The sequence below is a fragment of the Crocuta crocuta genome, unplaced genomic scaffold (genome assembly GCF_008692635.1).
Source record: "Crocuta crocuta isolate KB4526 unplaced genomic scaffold, BGI_CrCroc_1.0 scaffold145, whole genome shotgun sequence".
In the NCBI taxonomy this organism is placed as follows: domain Eukaryota; kingdom Metazoa; phylum Chordata; class Mammalia; order Carnivora; family Hyaenidae; genus Crocuta; species Crocuta crocuta.
Window position 1 is genome coordinate 827,514 of NW_027530857.1, and position 15,352 is coordinate 842,865.

Here is a 15,352-nt window from a genome sequence, read left to right on the forward strand (position 1 = left end):
TGTTTTTTTTTTTTTTTTTTTTTTTGGCCTTGAAAGGCTCTTTTGAGATAGAGTCAGCAGGTGTGAGAATCACCACCTCTGAACAGTTTTTAAGCAGTAAGTGAGTCCGGCTCTTTTATCTTCTCGCTTCCCACCCTGATAGTCAGGTTAATGAGAATTCCTGAGGGTTAAGCCACCGGACATCTCTGACATGCCCCCCTTGGTTTACCGGATTAAACGAGGGACGGTCAGCTGTGTGTGCTGGGCAGGCAAGGTCAGCTGGAGACGGGGCAGGAAGGGGCTGGTACCCAGAGAGGGGCTAGGAAGAACTTGGGGCCGGGCGCCTGGGTGGCTCAGTCTAAGCATCTCAGGTCATGATCTTACAGATTTGTGAGTTCGAGCCCCATGTAGGTCTTAGCGCTGACAGTATAGAGCCTGCTTGGGATTCTCTCTCTCTCTCCCTCTCTCTCTGCCCCTGCTCAGTCTCTCTGTCTGTTTCAGAATAAATAAACATATACAACTAAAAAAAAAAAAAAAGGAATTTGGGGCTGTCATGGTCTGGTTTTGTACGGAGTGGGGACCTCTTGGCAGATGGGACCCGTGGGTGTAGCTATGGACCGGGAGGGTCCCCGCATCTCTGCTGGGCTGTCCCGACTCATCAGCAGCCCTTCAAAAGGTCCGGCTTTATCTCCCACCACCCCTCAACGGGAATCCAAGGAGATTCCAAGGTCCCTTTCCTTAGCTCCCTCAATGATCCCTGCTCCTCCAATGCTCTGTTCTTGCCTTTTTTAAAAAAAATGTTTATTTATTTATTTTGAGAGAGGGAGAGAGAGAGAATCCCCAGCAGGCTCTGTGCCGGCTGTCAGCATGGAGCCCTACATGGGGCTCAATCTCATGAACCTTGAGATCATGACCTGAGTCGAAAGCAAGAGTCGGACGCTTAACAGATTGAGCCAACCCAGCGTCCCCCGTTTTTGCTTTAAGTTCCCACCTGGAATGTCTCCATGCTCTTTCTCTTCTTGGTCAGCTCGTGCTCTGAAGTCCGGGGGAAGGACAGCCATGTCTGGAAACCTTGTAACCCTCACCCTCCCTGAGCTGAACCTGGCGCATTTACCTACGGGCTCACGAACCGGCATCTAACTTGCTTTCACAGAGGAATGTGTGTTACTTACACTCCGTGGCGTTGGTGTTGTGCGGGCACCCTGCTGTCTTCCCCTCTCCCCTCCTGTTTCCTCTCCGTCTGGGAGGAGAAGTGAGTGTGCCTCTCTGCCTGCCTTGGAGTGTGGCGTCCCTCGGTGAGGTCAGAGTCTTCCCCTCGTGTCTGCGTTGCTAACCTCCGTGTCTTCCGGGCACACTGGTCCTGCACCCCAGCTGCCTGCGGCACCCCTTCGCTGTGGCAAGGGGTTTTCAGACTTAGAAGATTCTAAACCCACCGATTCCTCGTGGCTCCCTCCCAGCTACGTCTTCCTTACGCGTCCCGCTGAGATGGCTGAGTGAGGGAGCTCAGCCTCGCCCTTCAGCTGGGCCCCTTCCCTGCTGCGTCCCGCACGCACCGTCGGGTCCACTGACGACACGTGTCCTGGAGTCTCCTCTGCTCTGCCGTTCTCTCGACCCAGGGCGCTCTCAGCCCTGCCTTGGCTGTTCTCCGCCTCCAGGCGTCTTCCCCTTTATTCTTGACACCCCGAGTTAGTGCCTCAAACACAGACAGCACCGTGACTCTCTCCTGGAAGCCGGTGGCTTCCTGCTCGCCGGAGCCGGGCCTGCGTCTTTTGCATCGTTTGTGGGTCTCGTCGGGTCTGCCCTGGTCTTCCGGGGTCCACGCTCGCTCCTGCAGCCTTGCCGGAGCCAGCTACGATTTCTGGTTTTCTGTGGAACCTGCATTAGGCCCTTGGTCAGAAATAGTCACCCCCTTTTTTAAGGGTACCATTAACTCTTTGCATACACCCTCATATGGTACGTATTATATAAAATGTTTTTTATTGTGGGGGCGCCAGGGTGGTTCAGTCAGTTGAGCGCTGACTTCAGCTCAGGTCATGATCTCACCGTTCGTGGGTTCGAGCCCCGCATCGGGCTCTGTGCTGACAGCTCAGAGCTTGGAGCTGCTTCGGATTCTGTGTCTCCCTCTCTCTGCCCCTCCCCTGCGGGCACTTGGTGTCTCTCTCTCTCTCTCTCAAAAGTAAATAAAAACTTAAAATTAAAAAAAATGTTTTTTATTGTGAATATGATCTATTTGAGGCTAGAGTCTGAGTGTTTTGTTCGTCTTTGTGTCCTGAGTGCTAGTACGATAGCTGCCTGTTTTGGGGGTGGGTGTCAATAAAATTTGTCAATCAGTGGATGTTTACTTCCGGTTAGAATACACATCCACCACTGGGCAAATGTTGTGTGTGAAGCTTTTTAGAAATCCTTGTACAGGGGCGCCTGGGTGACGTAGTCGGTTGAGCGTCCGACTTTNAAAAAAAAAAAAAAAGAAATCCTTGTACAATGTGGAAGAAATGTAACAGAGAATAAGGGCTTGTTGGCTGCTCTGTGATGAAGACTATAGGCAAGAGCAGGGGGCAGGCGTGTGGGTGAGATGTCGGGCGCAAACGTGTCACTGCTGTGTGCCGGCGGGGGGAGTCTGTGCTGCGTTGTGACTTGGTGTGATGGCTGCTTTTACTGCTTGGGGGTTGGGGGGAGCACAGGACTTCAAATCGCCAGGATTTTAGGGGGAGATATTTATTTACATTGAATTAGGCAGCCGAATTAGAAAACAAAAGGAGTTTCAGGCTTCTCAAAGAGCTGTTGTCTCTGAATATGCACGTGTGTGTGTGTGTGTGTGTGTGTGTGTGAGATGTGTGTGATCGTATGCACAGAACTTCCTGTCTAAGGCTCTCTTGATGGAATGTATGCAACATAAGCAAATCAGGGGCTTGCCAACGGTAGAAGTTACCTACCATTTAAATGAAGAGTGAAAATCTGTCCATCGAGGGATGAATGGATAAAGAAGATGTGGTATATCTATACAATGGAGTATTACTTGGCAGTCAAAAAGGGTGAAATCTTGCCATTTGCAACTACGTGGATGGAACTAGAAGGTATCATGCTAAGTGAAATTAGTCAAGGACAAATATATGACGTCACTTATATGAGGAATGTATGATACAAAACAGATGAACATAAGGGAAGGGAAGCAAAAATAACAAAATCGGGGGGCGGGGGGACAAAACATAAGAGACTCTTAAATACAGAGAGCAAACAGGGTTACTGGAGGGTTGCAGGAGGGGGATGGGCTATGTGGGTGAGGGGCACTAAGGAATCTCCTCCTGAAATCGTTGTTGCACCAGATGCCAACTAACTTGGATGTAAATTCAACAATAAATAAATTTAAAAAGAAGAGTTGAAATCAGACAGAGAGGTGTTGCCGACGTGTTGTGAGGGGACCTGATTGGGACGCCCAGCATGGCTGGTGGACTTTGCAGTCAGGGTACCGCGCAGTATGTAGCGCTCTTCTGTGAACTTCTGTCCATCGTCGTGTGCACCTGTCTGTACACCCACAGATGTACGCACGCATCGATGGATACGCACACTCACTCGTGCATGCTTGTGCACTGAAGCTGCATGCTGTTCCACATCAGGGACAAACTCGTGCATTTATTTGTGTCTCTTTGCCTGTTCTAGATGAATCACATGTAACGAGTTGTGCAACATACAGCAGATAATGGAGAATTACTTATGGGCATCCTGATGGTCTTTGTCTAATTGAAATGGTACAAACACTTAGTTCCATTAAAAATTTTTAACTTTATTTATTTGTTTATTTTGAGAGAGAGAGAGAGCATGTGCAACCAGGGGACAGGCAGAGAGAGAGAGGGAGAGAGAGAATCCCAAGCAGGCTCTCCACTGTCAACGCAACGTGGGGCTCAAGCTCACCAGCTGTGAGATCATGACCTGAGCCAAAACCAAGGGTGTGACTTTTAACCGATGAGCCTCCCAGGTGCCCCTCCATTTAAAAGTGGTTCAGAAGCACCCAGTGTCCCTCAGCAGTGATGCATTTACACGTTTCGGTTGGGGCCTAGACTCGGTGGGCACTTAGAAACATTTGGGTGTGATAAGGACCCTTGAACTGGAAGAAGAAACCTGAGAGCAGACAAAGGCGTGTACAGGTTCAAAGAAAGGTCTTCATCTCCAGCGTCTCCTCGCCGTCTAGTACGTGGCTCCGTGAAGAATATTTCTAAAATACGTATCTGCCTGAAATACTCAGCCACAGTCTTGCTTTTTTATTGGTCTATTTCACGGCTCTGTCACATGCTAGAGATACAGAGATGGACAAGATGTGGTCCCGTCCCTCAAGGTATTCTCAGTCCGGTGAGCCAGTAGTCTGTACCGTCTGGGCAGTTGGGGCTCCCCGTGTCAGAGGAGGTCCGGGTGCTGTGGGACCACAGAAGAGGAATAGCCCAAACCAGTCTGAGGGAAGTCTTGAGGGAAGCATGGGTGTCGTGAGTGGCTCCCTGTTATCCTTAAGACAGTAGTCCCGAAGGGGTCTTACAAGATCGTCACCTTCTGGCTGCATCTGTGTCCTCATGTTCATGCATCAGCACACACCCAGCGTGTGGGCACACACATGTGCACGTGCTTACACATCCCCCCAGGGCGTCTGCTACAGAGAACAGAGCAGATCACGTTAGTAAGCACCCAAGTGTCATTGGCTTCCATGAAAGAACACTTCACCCCCGACATCTCTGGCCGTTCATCTACAAGCCGTGCTTCATCATAACAGAAGCCTTTTTCCCTTTTTCGACTTTCGGTGAACACACAGTGGCAACGCTTGGCCTCCGGAAGGTCAAGTCCGGCTTCACCCAATGTGGCGTCTTCGTCTCTCGTGTCAATAACCCTGTGGGATCTCAGACAGGTTTCTCCAGTGACCTCTGTGCATATTTCCTCTAGTATGAAACGAGATGACAGTAGTGCTCTTGTGACCCCAGCCCCGTGAGCATTAGCTGAGTTAATATACGCAGAGTGCCTGGTACAAAACAGTGTTCTTTAACTCCTCTGAAAGCTTTTTAAAAAACGATTCTAACTTTGACAGCCCTCTAGCTTTGGCTCCCCTCCTTCGTCTCTGTGTCTTCCTGCCTTCTCCATTGGCTCCTCCTACTCAGTCAGCCTCCCGTCACTGGTGGAGTCTCTGGGTTCCTCACACTGATCTGTCCCTGGGCTCCCCCCCCCCACCCCCCGTGCAGCTCAGATCTCAGCTGCTTCCAGAGTGCTCTTTCTAAAACTGACACCTTGGCAGGCTCCTCATCTACTTAAAGTCTTGCCAGAGGGTCCCCTCTACAGGACGGAGACCCTGTCCCTGCCTCACACAACTTCTGCTGCTGCAGGCTTCACCCGACCCTTCTTTTTTTTTTTTTTTTAATGGGTTTATATTTAATATAGTACGTCTCACCGTGGAGATGTTACTCAGTTAATATAGAGGTTGTTTTTTTTTTAACATTAAGTCTCTTCTCCATTTAACTGTCCGTATAAAGTATTTTTTTACATTATATATTTTCTCCATTTTAACATTAGATACACTGAGTATATTTTTGTTACCTCCCCCCAACCAAAGAAATAAAAATTTTAATTTCTGAATATATTTGATATCTAAGTGCAATATTAACTGGGATATAACAAAACAAAAATCTAATAAAAATATGGAGAAAAGACTCCTTGGTGATGCAGGAGGCAGTGGTAATTTCCAAGGATTCTGGATAAGGGTTTCCTTCTTCCGATTTCATGCGCTTTGAGAATTCCAAAACTTTGAAATAATATGTAAATTTCAGTCATCTGACTTCTTTGAGCCTGTTTCTAACTAATACATATGAATTATACACTGCTTTTTTTCAGCGCATTTTTTGTTGTGAAAACATTTTTTTCCCCATTTAACATATATCAGTTTGTTCCCATTTACAGGGAGACAAGAATGTGAAAATATCCTATTTCTTCTGAACTTTCAGACACTAAAGATCAGTTTTTAACCTCAATAATTCACAAAGATTTTCTGGGCAAGGTCTGATTCGGAAGGCCCATCAAAATCACATTTGTCCATTTCTCTTTCGTGCATATACCCCCAAACAAGCACAAATGCCTGTAATGCTGAGAGCCACACCTAACAAGAGAGCGATTGCATCTCCAGCTTCTACTGCTTCAACAACAGGCAGCACCAAAAGCAGTGAAATGAGGACCAAGAACAACTGTGCTGAAATTGAAGCCATGATGTTGGGATCTTCAGGTATCTGGATCTTGAGGGCAGAAAGTTCCAAAGAAAGTATTTATGTATAATCCTATCTGATTCGAAATACTCCCTTCCTGGAGTTCCGGATGCTGAGGCTAAGAGGTTCCACGTGACAGAGCCTTCCTGGAAGCAGCCATTACAGGAATGGCGAGGAGGGCGGGGCCTCCAAACTACACTTCCCACAATCCCCGCTGCCGACGTCTCCCAGGATGTCACCCGATCCCGATCCTTCTGTCACGACATTCCTGGCACGTCGCCTGCAGGCATCCGTCAGTCACAGCTCCTCAAATGAACCTGACCCGGTGGGCTCTGTACCTCGCGTGCCCTTCTCCTTGGCTGTTTGATGCCTGTGTCCCCTGGCGCACTGCTGTACCCCGCTCAGGTGTCCCTCAGACCCCCGGAGCACCTGGCGTGTGGGCTGCGTATGCCGAGGCAAGGGCCATCTTCCCCCTGCGTCCTCAGCACCCGAAGAACCGCACAGAGGGGGGTGCGGAGTCGGTGCTCAGGCAGCAGACAAGTGAGTGAATGCATGAACCCTGGCATGGGCTGTTCCCAGTGGACCCTGGTGATGCCCGCTCTGTTGCTGCCCTCTGCCCTGCAGGGAGAGACCTTCCCGCGCCCTTTCCCCTTCTCTTTCCACTTCTCTGAGAGCGTTGGTGGGAATCCACATGCTGTGTGGGCATCTGCAGGTGATCCGATCGTCTCCATCTTCTATGATAAGAGGAAGGTCAGGGGTGAGGTCAGGATCATTCGATGCATCAGACAAGCCACTGAGTGTCACTGTTTTCCCCGCTGGCAGGAGAGCTCAGGACGGTCAAGTTTAAGAACAGCTTTTACTCTTAAACTCTTTCAAATGAGCAGTAGTTGGAACGTTTCCTCGCTGTCGCTTTTGCTTTCCTTTCTGAGTGCTGGGCTGATGGTTCCCTAAGCGTGTGCGGCAGCATCGATAGCTGCAAATCCTCAGGCCTGGCATAATTTATGAAAAAGCCTGGTTGGGGGCGCTGGAGTGGCTCAGTTGGTTAGGCTTCCGACTCTTGATTTTGCCTCAGTTCATGATCTTGGGTTCATGAGATCGAGCCCCACTTTGAGCTCTGCACTGATAGCGCGGAGCCTGCTGGGGGTTCTCTCTCTCTCCCTCTCTCTCTCGCTCTCTCTCTCTCTCCCTCCCTCTCTCTCTCTTTCTCTCTGCCCCTCCCCTACTCATGCATGTGCGCCCTCTCATTCATGTCCCTCTCTGTCTCTGTCTCTCTTTCAAAATAAACATTTTTTTAAAATAAAGCAAACTCATTTAAGAAAGCAAAACAAAACAACCTGGCTGGCATGATCCTCATGCAGTACAATTTATAGCTTCTTTTTTTTGCAAGTTAATAAATTCAGGGAAGTTTGGTGTGCAACAGATTTGCATAGATGATTTATTTCATGTAAGAATGTCTTTGTGCATTTATTTCCTCAGTTATTTGCCAGGGAGTACCATCTCTAACAATTCAGTGACCTTTCCGAAGTTAAGGTGAAATTGTGGCAACCTGCGGGAATTCTGTATATAAGCTGGGAAAGAGAGGGTGTGCCAGGCTGTGTGGGTGCGAGTCAGCCCCTGCCCACGTGTGCATGAAGGCCAGTCTGCCTCTGCTTCCCTTGGGATCACGCACGGCCCTGGCGTGTGGTTCCATCTTCTGGCTTTAAAGTTTATTTATTTTGAGAGAGCGAGAGAGAGAGAGCGAGCTTGAGCAGGAGAGATGGGCAGAGAGAGAGGGAGAGAGACAACACCAAGCAGGCTCCACACTCAGCACGGAGCCCAAGTCAGGGCTCAACCCCGTGAACCGTGAGATCATGACCGGAGCCGAAATCAAGAGTCGGATGCTCAACCGACTGAGCCACCCAGGTACCCTCATGTTTTGGCTTTAAAACGTGCCTCTTACGTTGTCTTTAAGAACAGTGTGTAATACATTCAAGTGTAAAGTTGGACTGTTGAACATTTCTTTGAACAGCATTCAGAGTGAACGCAATCCAGCTAGACACAGTCCCAATATTATGGGCGCCCTCTTTATTTGAAAGCTTTTTTTCGAATGTTCTCTAATAGATGTTTACCAGATTTCCATTTAAACCCAGCTGTGGGATTCATCAGTGTGCGCTAAATTCATTTGGCGCTGACTTTTTGAAAAGAAATATGTTGATATTTTTAATATACATACATAGTAGTACTCCCGGGAAAATACACACTTTCATCATTACCCTTTTTTCATAAAATGTCAGCTTCCCCCCCAGACACAAAAGGAATATGTATTTCAGTAAGCAAATATGATTGGAAATAAAAATAGCTTTGATGATGATGGAACTTTATGGCTCTGCTGTTGAAACAGGTATTCAGTATTTTGATAGTTTTCATGTTGTGGTCTTGCTTTATTCTACTGCCTAATGGGTCTGCCTACACATTGTTTTGTCAATAGCTCAAACTTGTTACACTTAGCTTATTTTTAACTCTCTTTTCAGTGAGAAAGAATATATATCTATATCTATATCTATATATCTATATCTCGTAGGAACATCTAAGGAAAACAGATGGTTTTTCACAATTTCTTGACTCTGAAATTAAATCTCTTGCTTTTCACTTTGGAGCTAAGAATGAAATCGTTACGGATGTTCTCATAGAGATGTCGGTGCCTGTGATGGCCCTACCCCAGGTCAGCGTTCTGATTGGCATCGGGATTTCCGGTACCATCGGGTGTTAAACCTGCGGTTATTTCAGCACGTTAGGACTTTGATGGCAGCGTTCCAAACAGTTCAGCTCTGAGTCAGGAAAATACATAGTTTTACTCCACATGGAAGAAGAATTATCCTGAAAGATCACTAGAAGATTCAATAATAGGTTAAGTTTTTTTTGTTGTTGTTTTTGTTTTTTAAGAGAGAGAGAGCATGAGCAGAGGAGGGGCAGAGAGAGAGAGGGAGAGAGAGAATCCCAAGCAGGCTCCACACTGTGAGTGCAGAGCCTGATGTGGAGCTTGAACCCACGAACCCTGGAATCATGACCTGAACTGAAATCAAGAGTCGAACACTTAACCAACTGAGCCACCCAGGTGCCCCAGAGTAAGATTTTTAAAGAAGAGCTCACAGATAGAGTCTCCAGCTTTCCATCCGTGAAGGTGAAAGCAGATGAAACTTCTTTCTTTCTCCAAACTGCCTGCAGGGCACACAGCGGACTCAAACCCACGCTTTGCGTTCTGTGCCTGAATTGCCAACGTTTATAAATCGATACCTCTCAGTTCCATTTTGTTCCTGCAGAGTTTAACGGCTTACACTTCCCTACAAGTCGGATTTATTCGCCGAGAGTATTCTCTCTCTTTCCCCTTTGTTTTCCCAAATGATCTCAGGAGTCCTCCCTTCCCCTCAGCCCCCTGGCCCCCCACGCCCAGGCCCGCTCTTTCCAATCTTGACTTTTGCATATACTTCTCCTCGTCTCTGACTTAGAAGGCAGCCTGGAGAGTCAACAGTAAAATAGCTCTCTGTGTGACTCCTAGAACGTTTGTTCTGGTAGGTGTGATTTACAGTTGATGACCATCATGGTGGGGATGGTGGGTTCCATTTACATGGCACCGAGATGGGTGACACTTGGGCCTGCCTCTGTGCAACCTTGGGCAAGTTATTACTTAAACCCCAGGCTCCTTATCCATAAAGTAGCATAAAAGGACCGACTTCACAGGGTGGTTGTGAGGAGAGTGCTCGGCATACGTATTAGGCGTTCAGAAAAGCCAGGTCCCTTCCCCCAGTCCTGCCTCCATACTGAGAACTATGTGTAGCCCAGCCTTGTGTGTGCAGGGCTTTGGGAGGTGTGTGAAGTGAGTCTGAAACACTCTCCTGTCCTCTGTGTGACACTAATTGTCACGTGGTACTGTTCGGATGTGCAGTGACAGTATGAAACGTTCAGGGAGGAGGAAGACTTCCGTCTTGAAGGGAAGGATGGGCAGGCAGTGTGGCCGTGCAGAGGCGATGTGAGCAGAGGTGCAGACGTGAGGAGCAGATGGGGCACTTGAAAGGGGACGGGGCGGCAAGGATGGGGAGCCCAGAGCCATGAGGGCTCTTCCGGGGGTGGGTGGGGTGAAGAGCCTAGTGGCACAGCTGTGGGACATGTCGTTGGAAAGTCCATGCTGGACCAAGTAATGGCGGCCTCTAGAAATTGGGCAGAGGCGTTTAGAACATAGTAGGGGGCAGGAATTCAAGAAGCCATGTTGCCCAGTTTCAGCAGATTGTCCTTCAGGGTGACATGGAGAGAGGGTTTTATGCCTTTTATTTTCTCCAGTGTAGTCAAGGGCTTTCTATGTTTTCTGTGACCCACAGTATGGAAAAAAAGTATGTCGTGATCTAGTACACGCACATACACTTATCTATATCTGTCTCGTGAAACAAAAGTCGTGTGAAACAGCCCTTCCCGTTCCTATGCGTCCCGCACAGGGCTGCCTGCCTAATTGTCAGGGTCCAGTGCACGATGAGAGTGTGGCACGTGGAAGATACTTAAACATACTTTTCTCTCACTTCCATGGTCTTCCTCCTTCTCGATGGTGTCTTCTATTTGCTGTAATTGTCATCCTGCATAGAGAAAGAACAGAAATTTTCATTAAGATGAACACTGCCATTTATCTTTACATCACTCAATACCGAGTTTATGTGCAAAATGTAAGCACGTAAATCACACGTGTCCTCACAGTCGCGCAGTTTGTGTTTCGGGGCTCGTACCTGCGTGTGCGTTTTGCTCTTATCACACGGGCGGAAATACTGCATTAGGACTCGCTCAGCTGCTCACTGCACTTCTTGGAACGCATGCACCATAGCAGTGCTTCCTGCCTTCGGCGTGCTGGGGAGGAAGGAAGGACTGAAAAGAAAGTAAACTGGGGTTACCGTCCATTTCCCCGCCTCCTCATCGTTTCCGGCAGAAACGTGTGACTTCTACAGGGAGGTCACACCAGGGAGAACACGCCAGGAGGATCCTTGGTCTTCCTTACATCTTAGAGTGCCGCCAGGCCCTTCCTTCCTAGGAAGCAAGATCTATTTGTTTTAATTTTAATGTTTATTCACTTTTGAGAGAGAAAGAGACAGAGCATGAGCGGGGGAGGGGCAGAGAGACAGAGACACAGAATCCGAAGCAGCTCCAGGCTCTGAGCTGTGAGCACAGAGCCCGACGCGGGGCTCGAACTCACCTCAAGATCATGAGCTGAACTGAGGTTGGACACCTAACCAACTGAGCCACCCAGGCGCCCTGGTTTTAATGACAAGTGTGGCCTCCCGGGGCCGTCAGTGACCTCGCCACCCCCTGCTCAGGTGTACATAGAACATGCTGACCTTGTACTCACTCGGAGTCTGGACAGTCTCCTCGCCTTGGGGCTCCCCCTGAGCTCTGTGCCCGTGTGTGTATGCGTGTGTGTGTGTGTATGGAGGGGGGCATTGCAAACACCGTGTGTGAACGGGGCGGCGAGGACCCACGGCACGTGTATTACACGTGTCTCCTCTCCTCACAACGCTGCTTCGTTGTGTCACTGGATTTCATGTACAAAGCACAGGCTCAGAGATGAAATTACGAAGAACATCAAGATGGTGACAGCAGAGCCTGGAGCCAGGCGGACGTTCTTCCTACCGGGGCCCCTGAAGGAAGCCCACGTTGGAGGCACAGTCTGTTTCCTGTTTTCTCCCATTCTACTTAAGAAAAAAAAAACAAAACACTAGCTGCAACCCAATAAACTCATGTCGCAGCCCATGAATGGGTCACAACGGGCACATGAGAAAGCCGGAAACCTGCCGTTAACCGCGGGGTAACCGTCTCGTTTCAACCGGCTGTATCTGAACCTTGTTTCCACTGCTTGCTGCCCGTGAACTTCAGAGCACCTTTGTTTTTTGCCTGTAAAATGCAGGTAACATTAGAAATTATTTCCCAAGGTTGTTTTGGGCCCTGAATGAGTTTCACGTGTGGTGTGCTTTGAACAACGCCTGTCACGAAGTACGCATCCAAGAACTATTAGCTAATCGTCGTCCTCATTAATATTGCCACTATTATTAATTTACATCTTGCTCTAGGTTAAGGCTGAAGAAAAAATAGGTTTCCTGGCTAGATAATAAGCATTTCTACCCTATTCCCAGATAGAGATTTTCTTAGGCTTACCAATATATTTGTGTTATCTTGATTCCAAGTATGTGAAACATCATAATAACCAACCAAACATTAATTCTTACCATTTTAATGCAATGGGATATGTAAAAATTATAGGTCCATGAAAATCCAATGAAAGGTTACTTTATTTGTTTCCCCTCCCCAAGATTAAAACAAGTAGCCTATTGATATTTTTCAAATATCAGTTAAGAAAGAAGCAAGGATATTTGAAAGATACCATTCTGGGGGCACCTGGGTGGCTTCTCAGTTGAGCATCTGACTTCGGCTCAGGTCATGATCTCGCGGTTCATGAGTTTGAGCCCTGCATCGGGCTCTGTGCTAGCAGCTCAGAGGCTGGAGCCTGTTTTGGATTCTGTGTCCCCCTCTGTCTCTGCCCCACCCCCGCTTGCACTCTATCTCTCTCTTAAAAAAAATAAAAAAAAGATCCCATTCTGCAAGCTCAAGGATCCAGAAATATTCCATTCAGGATGAAACTATCAGATGATGAACTTCAATCATAGGCAAAAATGCTAGATGAGAACGTTTTCCATCCTTGCGAAAGTACAGCATCCATAGGTTTTTATTTCAATTACGATACAGACTAAGTCTCTTAAGTCTCAACACTAAATGAAAGATTAAAGAATTTGGCAGATACTCATTCAGTATCTGTTGTTGGAGCAGCATTAAGTCTAAGTGAGCAAAATGCAGACTGATTTGTTTTGATCTTGATAGTTTTCTTCCTTGATAGTTTTGTAATGAATAATACTGTTTGTATGTGATCTGTGTTATTTCCCATCATTAATTGAAGCTATTGAGATCACTTTTCCCATTGGTGGTGTGACATTTTATGTTTCCGTGATCCTTTCAAATTTTGTACTAAGTGAATATATAGTGACTTTATATCTGAATGTCTATATCACTTGCTGATATGTGGGCATATTTGTGCTTATATAGTCATCTTACAGTGGAATTCAGTAGACTCATGTAAGTGGATTTATCTCAGACTATTTTAAATAAAATTTGGAATGTGATAGATACTGTAGAGAAAGACAACTTATGCAAAAATTTGTTTTTGTCTACTATTTATTGTAGCTGAATTATAGAGTTTATGCATAGTTAAAGATATGCCGAATTGAATATATTGTAACTTCCACTGCATGTTAGTCAAAGCTAAGTTACATCATTAGCAGGCATCAATTCTGATAAAAATGTATCATCCTCTCCAGAAATTACTGTGGAGTGGATATAAAACACCTGAAATGCTAAGTGTTCAGGAGATCTCACTTCAGTTGTCCAAGGCAAATGGAAGCGTGCTATGTGTTGAATGTTGAAGCGGTTAAATTGAAAGTACTCTCACTCAGATTTAATGAACAATTCAGGCATATTACCTGCACCAAGTAGATCAGATGACAAATTATCCGATCCTTTTATTCAGAATGACTGATTTGGGCTTATTTGCACACTTGCACTGTGTCCTCTTACCCTGAGTGAGGACCGCAGCTCACGGAATCCCCAGTGCCCATCTCAGGGTTAGATTAGTTTTGAAAGCGATAATACTTGCTTTATATAATTACACTAGTATTGGCATTGTTGAATGTATTATTTTAAGCATATCATTGCTGGTAGTTGAAAGCGAATGTTGGAGTCTTAGATTCTCAAAGGAGTAATTTAGTAATATAGGGATTAATAATCAACTTTTGAAAATGTAATCTCTTTATTTTCATGTTTGGGCCAGGTATTCAATCCCTTAAGCCTATACATTGTGTGGAATTTGGAACCAAATATTTAGAGAAGTGTTTTGATCTTGCGTCTCAAGTTTTATTGACTGCAGACAGATTTTGAAAATTTCAAGTCCAGGCTTCCCTCCAGTCTTGGGTTTTGAGGATTCCTTATGTGAATTCTTAGTAGTTTTCTGAAGCTAAGGAGTCTTTTCTTTCTTTTTCTGAGGTGACTGTTAATGACCATACGAGTTAGGCATGCAGGCTGCAGGTGCCTCATTTCCTGGGGTGGGCTCTGCATGCAGCCTTCTGTCCGTCTTGCTCGCCCCGGCTCTCCGCAGACCGATTACCATGTTGTAATTCGTTCAGGCATTTTAGCTAAGGTTCGAACTCCAGTAAATGTCTGCATAGCAAGAATGATAGGTATTTTCATGACAGTTTTTAGTTACATTTATGTCATTAAAAAGAAGATGGTTCACTTTGGTTTAACCTGGGCATGAGTGGATGAGCTGTTTCTGCAGGAAGGCCTGGATTTCATTAGATGCGCTCGCGCATGGGGGACACAGGCTTAGCAGCGGCTCTATGGTGCTGACATCTGTGACACACTCCTTGGAAGGCGAGAGTCAGAAAAGACAGGGTTTGACCCCCGTTCGGTTTTGTAGGACTTCTCTGCTTCACAGGGAATTGTCTGGGAAGAGTGGTCCACACTCCTGTCCTCACTTCCTCACCTTCTTTCAAACCACACCCCAGTGTAAGCTGGTCTTCATGCTCTACTGAAATTCCTCTCACCTGGTTGACCAGATCACTGGGATGCCAAGGCTGGAGGAGGCTTTTTAATACCCATCGCTCCTTCGTTGTTGCTCTCATTTTCCCCGGGCTTCCGGGATGGCTCGCTTGCTTTTTATTTTTCCGCCCTCATCACTGTCCTTACTTGTTTTCAATCTTTGCACGTTCGTCGTCTGCCCATCCCTTAAATGTTGTCTCCTAGAACTTTAGCCCGTGGTCATCTTCCCTTCTCACTGCAGGTTATTGCCCAGACCCAGGACTTTATTTACCAGCTGCATTCTGACCGTTCCCAGATCAATATCCTAGTTAACAAGTTTGTATTTCCAGCCACTGACCTTGACGTATCTATGGAGATGCTCACCAGGGGACTCGAGCCTGTACGTCCAGTTCAGAACTCATCGTCTCCCTTCGTACCACCGCCCCTTGTCCTCTGCCCCTCATCCTGGTAAATAGCTCTGCTAATCACTAGGCCCCCCGACTGTAAACCTC

The 15,352-nt window shown here is 46.9% G+C and overlaps 2 protein-coding genes and 1 long non-coding RNA gene across 3 annotated transcripts in view; 1 reads left to right on the forward strand and 2 right to left on the reverse strand.

Annotated features, from left to right (window-relative positions):
• Positions 1–15,352, forward strand: part of DCDC2 (doublecortin domain containing 2) — a 162,102-nt gene that overhangs the window by 108,508 nt on the left and 38,242 nt on the right. The window lies entirely within an intron of this gene.
• Positions 5,441–6,385, reverse strand: LOC144235968 (small integral membrane protein 30). Its single transcript, XM_077769582.1, has one exon. The coding sequence runs from the start codon at positions 6,207–6,209 to the stop codon at positions 6,030–6,032; it is 180 nt and encodes a 59-aa protein (XP_077625708.1). The 5' UTR covers positions 6,210–6,385; the 3' UTR covers positions 5,441–6,029.
• LOC144235973 (uncharacterized) overlaps positions 10,756–15,352 on the reverse strand; it is a 4,879-nt gene continuing 282 nt past the window's right edge. Inside the window, exons 2-3 of the long non-coding RNA XR_013336380.1 lie at positions 10,955–11,090; positions 10,756–10,807 (exon numbers count right to left, since the gene is read on the reverse strand). This is a non-coding gene — a long non-coding RNA (uncharacterized LOC144235973). The remainder of the gene's footprint in view (positions 10,808–10,954; positions 11,091–15,352) is intronic.